This window comes from Mya arenaria, chromosome 11, assembly GCF_026914265.1.
Source record: "Mya arenaria isolate MELC-2E11 chromosome 11, ASM2691426v1".
Lineage (NCBI taxonomy): Eukaryota > Metazoa > Mollusca > Bivalvia > Myida > Myidae > Mya > Mya arenaria.
The window spans coordinates 9,249,515-9,261,792 of record NC_069132.1 but is presented as its reverse complement, the minus strand read 5'-3'; the positions used below and the strand labels follow the sequence as shown (position 1 = coordinate 9,261,792).

Sequence of the window (12,278 nt, the reverse complement as noted above, 5' to 3'; positions counted from 1 at the left end):
AAGTGCTCCACAATGTACAGGGGTGAATGTGAAATAGGTATGTTACACTATGTCCGTAAGGTTTTCAGCACTTCAAGTGCATTACAATGTACAGGGATGAATGTGAAATAGGAATGTTACACTATGTCCGTAAGGATTCCAGCACTTCAAGTGCTCCACAATGTACAGGGGTGAATGTGAAATAGGTATGTTACACTATGTCCGTAAGGTTTTCAGCACTTCAAGTGCATTACAATGTACAGGGGTGAATGTGAAATAGGAATGTTACACTATGTCCGTAAGGTTTCCAGCACTTCAAGTGCTCCACAATGTACAGGGGTGAATGTGAAATAGGTATGTTACACTATGTCCGTAAGGTTTCCAGCAATTCAAGTGTTTCACAATGTACACGGGAGAATATGAAATAGGTATGTTACACTATGTCCGTAAGGTTTCCAGCAATTCAAGTGTTTCACAAAGTACAGGGGTGAATGTGAACTAGGTATGTTACACTATGTCCGTAAGGTTTTCAGCACTCCTAGTGTTACACAATGTACACGGGAGAATGTGAAATAGGTATGTTACACTATGTCCGTAAGGTTTCAAGCACACCTAGTGCTCCACAATGTACAGGGGAGAATGTGAAATAGGTATGATACACTATGTCCGTAAGGTTTCTAGCACACCTACTGCTCCACAATGTACACGGGAAGATAAAATCTAGGTATGCTACACTAGGTCCGTAAGGTTTTTAGCACACCTAGTGCTCCACAATGTACACGGGAGAATATAAACTAGGTATGTTACATTATGTCCGTAAGGTTTCCAGCACTTCAAATGTTTCACAATGTACATGGGAGAATGTGAACTAGGTATGTTACACTATGTCCGTAAGGTTTTCAGCACTTCAAGTGCTTCACAATATACAGGGGAGAATGTGAACTAGGTATGTTACAATATGTCCGTAAGGTTTCCAGCACTTCAAGTGCTTCACAATGTAGACGGGAGAATGTGAACTAGGTATGTTACATTATGTCCGTAAGGTTTCCAGAACATCAAGTGCTTCACAATGTACACGGGAGAATGTGAACTAGGTATGTTACATTATGTCCGTAAGGTTTCCAGCACTTCAAGTGTTTCACAATGTAAACGGGAGAATATGAACTAGGTATGTTACATTATGTCCGTAAGGTTTCCAGCACTTCAAGTGCTTCACAATGTACAAGGGAGAATATGAACTAGGTATGTTACACTATGTCCGTAAGGTTATCAACACTCCTAGTGTTTCACAATGTACACGGGAGAATATGAACTAGGTATGTTACATTATGTCCTTAAGGTTATCAACACTCGTAGTGTTCCACAATGTACACGGGAGAATGTGAACAAGGTATGTTACACTATGTCCGTAGGGTTTTCAGCACTCCTAGTGTTTCACAATGTACACAGGAAAATGTGAACTAGGTATGTTACACTATGTCCGTAAGGTTGCCAGCACTTCAAGTGTTTCACAATGTGCACGGGAGAATGTGAACTAGGTATGTTACACTATGTCCGTAAGGTTTCCAGCACACCTAGTGCTTCACAATGTACACGGGAGAATGTGAACTAGGTATGTTACACTATGTCCGTAAGGTTATCAACACTCGTAGTGTTCCACAATGTACACGGGAAAATGTGAACTAAGTATGTTACACTATGTCCGTAAGGTTTCCAGCACACCTAGTGCTCCACAATGTACACGGGAAAATATAAAATAGGTATGTTACACTATGTCCGTAAGGTTATCAACACACCTAGTTTTCATAATGTACATGGGTGAATAGGAACTAGGTATGTTACATTATGTCCGTGAGGTTATCTGCACCACAAGTGTTTTATAATGTACAGGGGAGAATATGAACTAGGTATGTTACACTATTTCCGTATGGTTTTCAGCACTTCAAGTGCTCCACAATGTACAGGGGTGAATGTGAAATAGGTATGTTACACTATGTCCGTAAGGTTTTCAGCACTTCAAGTGCATTACAATGTACAGGGATGAATGTGAAATAGGAATGTTACACTATGTCCGTAAGGATTCCAGCACTTCAAGTGCTCCACAATGTACAGGGGTGAATGTGAAATAGGTATGTTACACTATGTCCGTAAGGTTTTCAGCACTTCAAGTGCATTACAATGTACAGGGGTGAATGTGAAATAGGAATGTTACACTATGTCCGTAAGGTTTCCAGCACTTCAAGTGCTCCACAATGTACAGGGGTGAATGTGAAATAGGTATGTTACACTATGTCCGTAAGGTTTCCAGCAATTCAAGTGTTTCACTTTGTACACGGGAGAATATGAAATAGGTATGTTACACTATGTCCGTAAGGTTTCCAGCAATTCAAGTGTTTCACAATGTACAGGGTTGAATGTGAACTAGGTATGTTACACTATGTCCGTAAGGTTTTCAGCACTCCTAGTGTTACACAATGTACACGGGAGAATGTGAAATAGGTATGTTACACTATGTCCGTAAGGTTTCAAGCACACCTAGTGCTCCACAATGTACAGGGGAGAATGTGAAATAGGTATGATACACTATGTCCGTAAGGTTTCTAGCACACCTACTGCTCCACAATGTACACGGGAAGATAAAATCTAGGTATGCTACACTAGGTCCGTAAGGTTTTTAGCACACCTAGTGCTCCACAATGTACACGGGAGAATATAAACTAGGTATGTTACATTATGTCCGTAAGGTTTCCAGCACTTCAAATGTTTCACAATGTACATGGGAGAATGTGAACTAGGTATGTTACACTATGTCCGTAAGGTTTTCAGCACTTCAAGTGCTTCACAATGTACACGGGAGAATGTGAAATAGGAATGTTACACTATGTGCGTAAGGTTTTCAGTACTTTAAGTGCTTCATAATGTACACGGGAGAATCTGAAATAGGAATGTTACACTATGTGCGTAAGGTTTTCAGTACTTTAAGTGCTTCATAATGTACAGGGGAGAATGTGAACTAGGTATGTTACATTATGTCCGTGAGGTTTTCAGCACTTCAAGTGCTTCATAATGTACAGGGCAGAATGTGAAATAGGTATGTTACACTATGTCCGTAAGGTTTTCAGTACTTCAAGTGCTCTACAACGTACAGGGGTGAATGTGAAATAGGTATGTTACACTATGTCCGTAAGGTTTTCAGTACTTCAAGTGCTCTACAATGTACAGGTGTGAATGTGAAATAGGTATGTAACACTATGTCCGTAAGGTTTTCAGCACTTCAAGTGCTTCACTGTGTATAGGGCAGAATGTGAAATAGGAATGTTTCACTATGTCCGTAAGGTTTTCAGTACTTCAAGTGCTCTACAATGTACAGGGGTGAATGTGAAATAGGTATGTTACACTATGTCCGTGAGGTTATCAGCACTTCAAGTGCTTCACTGTGTATAGGGGAGAATGTGAAATAGGTATGTAACACTATGTCCGTTAAGTAACCTCAGGACCTCCAGTCGTCCACAATATTCAGGAGTGAATGTGAAATAAGTTAGTTTCACTATGTCCGTGAGATAATCAGCACGTCTAGAGCTCTACAATATACAGTGGAGAAATGTAAAATAGATATGTTACACTATGTCCGTGAAGTACCAGTTCTTTACAAAATACAGGGGTGAATATGAAGTAGGAATATAATAATTCCGTTTATAGTTAGTATCAACATAATGATAAGAAATTTCACTTTTTGAGGTATTATATTTCTTTGACATTGCTATTTCAGCATTACGCACTCATGAATTAAATGCAAACTGCCCTAACAATAAGTTCAAATGTAGGTTACCTATCAACTACAATCAGCCATGCTAATGTTATTTAAGTTATAAATAATGATTTAAGATTATTATTAAGTTTCAACCTAAAACGCACGAGCTCCGGAATGCGCTTGTCAACCCCTGTAGCCTTAATGCATGGACATATTTGACATGATAAGCTATGGCTTTCCTATCGGATTTCCGTGCTTATTGTTATCTTGCTTTGTAAATAAATACGGAAATATGCACACATATTAATTTATCCTTGCTGACAAAAGATTACTGGCTTTCGATTGTTGGTGTAATCCTTCTTTCTTATACTTGCATTATCATGCCTTGTCAGATTACTCTTAAATATATTGTATTGATTGTCTTATCAATATCTTGACAATATATTACACGTGTGTCTGTACAGAGGATTACGGAGGGATTTATTGTCAAATAGGTGATTATCAAGTGCATATCATTTAAGGATTCGATTTGCTTTGTTGAAATTGAAACAAGCATTTACTGTTCATTTTAAATGACAATATGTTGAAAATTATGAGTTGTAAATAAAATTTTATGTTTTTGTTTTTATATTTTTACTGTATTTTGATCGGGGACAACTATTTCAAGTAAAATAAAAAATAAATACAGTTATTCCTTTATTTTGAAAATGAAAACCATCCTATGTGTGGCCATTTTTGTTTTTTAGATGGAGTTTGTGCCATAGGGTCTGCTCCAGTAAAACTCGTCTGTAACTCGTTACCATGCTCCTTTGAGTATACCGTACTTGGCAGGTATAGTGAACAGTGATATTGTAGGTGTTTGTTCAGTCTTTTGGGTATACCGTACTTGGCGGATATAGTATAAAGTGGCATAGTAGCTAATTTATGCCCCTTTGAGTATAACGTACTTGGCAGTTATGTGACTAGTATATAGTGTATGGTCCTTTGAAAATACCGTACTTTGCAGGTATAGTCAACAATGCCATAACTTGTATTGCAATTTGAATATACCGTTCTTGGCATGTTTAGTCAACAAGTACATAATATATCTAGTAAGTTCCTTTGAAAATACTGTATTTAACACATCGAGTAAAGGTTGACCAAGAAACAATTGAATGATTTTATAGTATACCGTTCTTGGCATATATAGTAGCAGTAACCTAGCAGTTATTGTATGTTTTATTTAGTTTACCGTACTTTTCATGTATAGTAAATAGTTACATAGTATTTATTATATGCGGTTATATTACTTTTCAAATAAACAAATTGACTTGTTTTCAGTAGATAGTTATGTTGTGCATTGTGTGTAAAATACGCCAAACATGTCTATGTCTCAATATACCAATTGTCATTAGAAAGCATATTTCATCGTCATTATTGGCAATGAAGTAAACACAATGGTGTAGAAAACACAGTGTAGTCTGTTTGTGTCTTAATAATAAAGGACTTTAGAAAAAACAAGAAGTGTATAAACATTCCTGTGTTCTAGTTTGATGGTCCCTGGTGTATCAGAGGTTCCCGAGACAGTCACACCACAAATCACAGCCCATATATTTAATGAAGTGCAGAGATACTTTGTATCAATAAAGCTGACAGAAGCCCTTGACTTTTGCCATACAACGTATGTTAACGGAAAACATGGGTAAGTACATTCCTCATTACACATGAATGCATTCTGTTCGGAAGATGGACTTTTTGCCTGTTCCATCTAGTTATAATACTTTGCATAGGATAAGGTAAATGTTTCCTACTTTACACATGGAGTCCTGAGAGCGAGAAGGTTTTAAGTGACATTTATTTAATGTACCTTAATATTCTTTATAAAGTTTCCTTTACAATGTACAGTTAATGTTTACACACAACTATATTTTAACAGGAACTGTTCAAGGACACAATGTACATCCATTAATTATCGAGATAAACTGGTAAGTAATAAATAATATCACTGTTTGTCCGTGACCTTAAAAGATTCGCGAGCTAGAACTTTGATACCGTGTCAAGTTTTGTCTTCTAGCGAATTTGCAAAAATGTAAAATAGATGCTTGTGTAGTTTTCTTTCAAACCCGCCCGATATTTATAGTCTTTTAAAAGTATTAATGATTGGTATTATAGGGAAAAATAATGGTTCAAGAATGTTTTATCATTTCAGAAAAGAACAGATGCTTTTTATAATTGTTCATCTACATCACTTGGCGACCGAATTCCCCATGTTATGAAAATTGAAAAGGGACTAAATGACACATGGTAACGAGTTGCTGCGAATAATAACCTGCAAAAAATAACATGATAAATGGCTGATTGGCAGAACTTTGTTAAAGTTAACAACGTTGGTACTGCTCTTGAATGAATTCTCTTTTGATCTGATGTATTTCTAACAATTTGACACAACAGTTTCAGTTCTTTTTTATCTATAGTATCATATGTGGGCGAATCATCAAAAAGTTCACGTTTAAAAGTAAACAACGATGTCGTCAATCTCTATGTTAACTTTAACAAAGTTTTGAATAATCGTCCTAATGTATGATTGTTCATTATACCAATTACCATGTAGGAGAGCTGTACAGGGCTTCCGCATTTATACACTTAAATATAAATCAGGCGTATTTGATTCATTTTTAAAATATCGAAACTCAATTCTAAATGTAAATGTCGAAATACAACTGCAAATGATGTTTAAGCGTTGCAACAACTTTAACTTACGCTACATATGCTATGTTCATGGAAAGATATTACAATAAGTAGGGATGCAAACGAATGGCAAAATTGATATTCGAATATTCGGTTATCCTTTCGAACGAATATTCGAATATTCGATTACCAAAATACATCTTTTAAAAGTTGTAGTAAACTTTTATAATATTCTCTAAAGTAATAGCCGGGGCATTTTAGCTCTACTTTGTCCTATCAACTACGCGTGGCGGACCCTGAATTTCACCAAATGAGCCTTTGAAATTCTTCATTTCAGAGAGACAAAAAGTAATACTTTATGAACAAAGAAAAACTTTTAATTAATATTCCTCTGCCTTCATATTTGTAAACAACGTGAACCTAGATTGATTTCTGGTCAATTGGCGTTATGCGCCAAAGGAGAGTCTCCGTAGGACGAGCATTCTCGTTCTGGGATCGACCTCTGCTATATAAACTACGGAAAAACTAAACAAACTTGGGAACTGGTTTATTTCAGAAATTCTTAATTGGTAGAAGTAATTTACCTAAAATAATTGATTTGTTTTCTGTCACTTGTCGTTTTCTGTCACTCCCCGTGTTTTTACAATAAGCCTGCTATTGTAAAAACACGCGGACTTTTTATAGTACCCGACGATATGTCCCTAAATGACACATGACGCGTGTTTAGTGTATTGTCATCACATTCACACCTCTGGCATTATAGGACAATCGTTGTTAAAACAAGATAATTGAATCTTAAACACAACAACATAGTTGTTATAATTATTATTATAATTATTCAACAAAAAACATCGAATATTCGAATACCGATTTTGACATTCGAATACCAAACGTTTGATCGAATATTCGAATATTCGTTTGCATCCCTAGGCCAATAAGCAATGCATATGCTTCCATATTTTTCCTTGTATTAGTATTCAACGTTTATTCGCAGTGCTCCGTACATGGAAGGGTGTGATGTAGGTGGTACCAATAAAACAAACGACAATTGTAACACCAGATTTTGGTATTTGTCAGACATGACTAATGTGACATCTCATTTAACGTGTTAAACAAACATAAATAACACTTTCTTGACAACTGTTGTCGTTTAACCAGTCTACAAAACTGTACCTTTAGATATCATTGTAACAGGACTTGAATAACTAATAAAGATTACCTTTTGGTTAAATTGTATAAATGATATGGCTTCTGTGATGATTTATGTTTTTCAGTCCAAGTCTTTCGGTATACAAGGAGACAACAATGTTTGATTATGAAATCATGGAGAACGAGAAGGTGGAAGATGGAGTTTGCTTTGCTACAGTTTCCGGGTTCGAAAATGTCACAAATGGGACAGTTTGCCTCAGGGACGATTACGGGTAACTCTCTCTAATTACATGTTGTAAAGCACTATACAAATCCATGCGATGCCCAAATATAAGGACACAAGTACATCGTTTTAATTTATTTTAACTATAATCATTGTTGGAATAGTGTCATTGGATCTACTTTATAATCGAAACAGCGGAGATTATAAACACGTGCAGTTTTTGATGAAAGATGATGCAATATCATACACTTATATCTTTATAACTTATATTGTAGGGTGGTAAGATGCATGTCTTGCTTAACTGGCTGTAATCATAAGAAAGGTAATATAACTTGATGCAATAAAGTCTTACAATACTCCAAAATAGTCTAAATCATGCACAATAACTGTTGTTGTATTTTTTGCATAATTTGTTATGGATTTCTATCATGCTGTTTTACATTTGTCGTTTGTAACGCTTACACTGAATCCTAAACATACAATTGTTGTTATTCTTTCTGCAGCATATGTTATGATTGTCATTAACTATGTATCTATTGTTGATTTCAGCAAGTGAACAGGCTGTAAGTATGAAATGAATGACATCAACATAAAGAATATTTTTCACTTTTTGAATGAAATAAAAATAAATGTTTATATCATAAATGGCATCGCCATCATAGCATGACGTCATAATTGATATACACTAATTTTACCCTAATAATCACGCATTCTTAATTACTAGCTGAAAAAATAAAATGAAACAAAAAAGAGATTTAGAAATAATGAAAAAATACTTATTTCCACTTGATACCATAGTAGTTCATTTACATTCAATAATATTCTTTTTTAAACACACATGATATAATGATTTGAACCTAGCCTTCAAAACATATAATTTTTCACGAGAGAAAAGATAAATATTCGAAAAAGTAACAACCGTTCGATACAACGTATAACCGTATGGTCTCCTCTTCAGCGCTCTATAGTGTCTGCTGGATACGCCAACTGCTACTGTTTCACGGACAGCGGCGAGAAGATCCACATCATCAAGAAGCGGCCGGTACCCAAGAGTGGTTCCCTTGCAAAGGCTGCGGGATATGGTGCCACCAGCCTTGTTGGCACCTCGGGCATCGGAACAGCTATCTTCTTTGTTTTTAAGTTCAAGAACAAACTATTTTCGAAAACTAAAAAGGTGCATATTACAAGTGACCAAAATCAGGTTGCTTCGGCGGAAAAATGAAGAAAAGGTTTTCGATACCATGTGACTTATTGATAAACATTGACACTTTCCTGATAGAGGGTTATGGTGGTTATTTCTGCTGTTCTTTTCATTAGCGACTGCAGGTTTCCTTTTTACTGCGTGTTATTATTTATTGTTATATCTTATTACTTTGCACTACTATAGATATTGTATGAACTATGGCTGTTGTGTTGTAAACCATCTATGCCTGTTGAGGTACATGCATGTTATGATGTGATGAACGTAAATAAAGCTCATTTGTTTATTATTCAAGCTATATCTTTGTTTAGAAAAAAAATATTGTGGGGTTTGGTTATAATTGTAATGAATAACTATGTATCATTTATTTTGTTGCCATATGTTATCCAAGAAATAAAGAATATAGATATTTGGTTGATATCCTTTTCCGTTTTACCGTCATTAAGTAGAGTAACAACCAATCGAAAATGGCCGCCATAAAATATTATGTTTATTATCAAAAGGTGTGGTATAGACGTCAACATTCTCAGTTATGTTATGTTCAGGACTTGAGGCTAGTATATCAGGGGATTTAATGTAAAGTATTCCATCAGTGTCAATACTCTACATTGTCTAACTATTTACGTCCTATGGATTAATCGTCTTGGTCTTGAAACATGTACCAATTTTCAATATATGAAGCAACACTCTACTATGGAATTTTACCGTGTTTATTAAGAGTGTACCGGATATATTGTGCAGGCAGTTTTCTAAGAAAGTGACGTCATCTTTTACAACTTATACATTGAATTCATTTCAGAATATTTTTGTAGAGAATATCGAAATTCCGTTAAAGCCTTACATCGAGATAAAAGTAGCCTTACCATGTGCAAGCATATCAGTTTACATTACATGTGGGGGAACATGTACATCTCGGCTGGCAAATGTTCTATTGAGGTATTTAAATCAAACAGGCCTGTTAGATATGGAAATTAATTGTGAACTTGATTTATTTCTATGATATCTATAACAATACTTTTCGTACATACAATCATCGACCATAACTAACTTTCAAACACAAACAACAGCAATAACATGGAAAAAAACAGACTTTAGTTACGGCAGAGAATTAGACGGTATCAAATCGAAGCGACTCCTGTTTCTTTAATCAGTAAACATTAAACAGTCCAGTTAAAAAGAATCAAATACTATGTATGTGTATCTTACAAGGTATACTGTATCTAAATTGTAGCTATCGATAATAGCAACAAGAGGAAAATAAGTGTCATTCGTGTAACCGATATGTCTGGAGACTGTTGAGTGCTGCACAAATAGCAAAGCATACACTTTTAGATTTGTCTATTTTACAATGTGTGAGAACGCCGCGATATCGAAAACCCATTAAAAAGCTTAATACAATATATCGTATGTATGGTTTAAAGTTTTAATTTAATCTTTGAATTTTAAATGACTCAAGAAACAAAGTTTCACTAATCTTTGGTAAATAGTTGATAAACACAGTCATGAGGGTGGGTCCCCTACTGCGATAGTGAACTTATACCAATAAAAATACAGTCCAACAAATTAGAACTGCCTAATACGGTCATTTGACCATTGCGTATCAATATGACAACTCGACAGTATTTCCTAATCCCGAGAGGCTACATCACATCTTGTTTAGGGTTTGGTCCCTTCCGCAGTTCTTGCCGCACATGTATGCACATTACGAATGAACTCTCTAACCTAGCGGGCGGTATAAGAATGGTTTTGGAGCCTAGGCTCAGTCAGTGACTGCCAACTGTAAAGAGAAGCCATGAATGGGGCAAGGGAAAAGAGAATCGTTCATTCCCGTCCATTGTAAAGAGCAATATACAAAAATATTATACTGAGATTTGAAGAAAGAAATCTAATCATTGATGAGAAAGTATTTATTGAACAGAGTCTATTTAACTACATCAGATCGTTTCCTGATCATTTGTTTCTAATCAGTTGACAAAAAAGCCAAGAGGAAAATAGATATGTATTTGTAAATAAGGCCTAGAGCTTAGGGACAACCCTGGGAACATATTGCTTTTTAACATAGAAGTGATTGGACACGAGGGAAAGAACGGCGAATCGAGCATGAGAATGAAAATTTAAAGCGGTAGCTGCATATAATAAAATTGAAACAAAACATGGTTGCACTGCAACTCTAGATCGCCTTTTCGTAATCTAAATTACTAGTACATACATCCAACTCGTTACATAAAAATGTATCCCATAGACGGATAGACGAGAGGAGCGATTTTACGAGCATGAAATGAAACAAAGGAACACAAATAAGCCAAATGTTTCGTAGTGAACTGATGAAAGGACGACGACGGCGGAAGTGATATCCAAAAATAAAAGTTTGACTTTTGTAAATACAGTATACGAAAGAGACAGCATGGACATGAAAGGTCAGAAAAACTAGTTACTGAACCAATAAAGAGGGGCCAAATGGTATATGTCTCAACGATGGGGTAGGCGCAATGTGTGTTAAAAAGCTTGCAACTACGGCGAAGTTGAGTTTTTGCAAATGAAATATTTATTAATTCGCTAATCTTTATATATGAGTTTAATTGAAATTTAGTTAATGCACACATGATTTTACTATCGTCACATGATGGGCCACAAAGGCAGGGATTAAGAATAAGAAAATAGCAGGATCATTTGCTTGTTTCAGAAATGAATACGATTATTTTACTGGTTACACTTATAATTGAGGATAATATTTGCTTACGAAAAACGACTGTTAGATTGTTGGCGAATTGTAATGGAAATGATGTAGGATGAAACCATAAATCTTCATAATCCATTAAATCAAAAATGATTGTTTAAGTCAGAAATATTCATGGCGAAGCATTTAATCGTCTAAATGTATTAGGCCTTAGTTGGTAGTAAATACTGATAATAGAAAGCGGGGATACAAATCAATTCGTCTTCTGTGAAGATGTAACAAAATCCCTATCTGCAATCCGTGCTGTGATAGCTGGTCCACATTAAAATCTATCTTATTAAAATATCAACATTCAAATCCGACTTGAACGTGTACATTGATACTTTAATCTCCTCATGCGACTTTACTGACCGACAAAGGCAGTTTAAAAAATCCGACTGTAATTTGATGTTAACATCCAACTGACCCCAACATCGATTATTGACATACCGTCTATGGTAATGACTTCAACTGCATGATATATGGTTTTATCTACTTTCCAATAATTCTGACAAAAAGTTAAAACATGACATAAATGAAGGAATCCTTTATAAGATATATCAGTTGAAAAAGAATTGCAACAGTCAAAGGT

General features: G+C 35.5%; 1 protein-coding gene across 1 annotated transcript; it reads left to right on the top strand.

The window, feature by feature from the left end:
• Positions 1-5,284: 5,284 nt before the first annotated feature.
• LOC128209124 (uncharacterized) lies at positions 5,285-9,290 on the top strand. Its single transcript, XM_052912996.1, has 7 exons — positions 5,285-5,411; positions 5,646-5,694; positions 5,919-6,013; positions 7,672-7,818; positions 8,045-8,091; positions 8,319-8,332; positions 8,728-9,290. Exons 3-7 carry the CDS (start codon positions 5,982-5,984, stop codon positions 8,989-8,991), a joined length of 504 nt encoding a protein of 167 aa, XP_052768956.1. The 5' UTR covers positions 5,285-5,411; positions 5,646-5,694; positions 5,919-5,981; the 3' UTR covers positions 8,992-9,290.
• The last annotated feature ends 2,988 nt before the right edge of the window (positions 9,291-12,278 follow it).

Coding starts and splice junctions, on each gene's coding strand:
- LOC128209124 (XM_052912996.1), top strand. CDS start 5,982: ATGAAAATTGAAAAGGGACTAAATGACACATG. Junction 6,014..7,671: donor AAGGGACTAAATGACACATG/GTAACGAGTTGC, acceptor TATGTTTTTCAG/TCCAAGTCTTTCGGTATACA. Junction 7,819..8,044: donor TGCCTCAGGGACGATTACGG/GTAACTCTCTCT, acceptor CTTATATTGTAG/GGTGGTAAGATGCATGTCTT.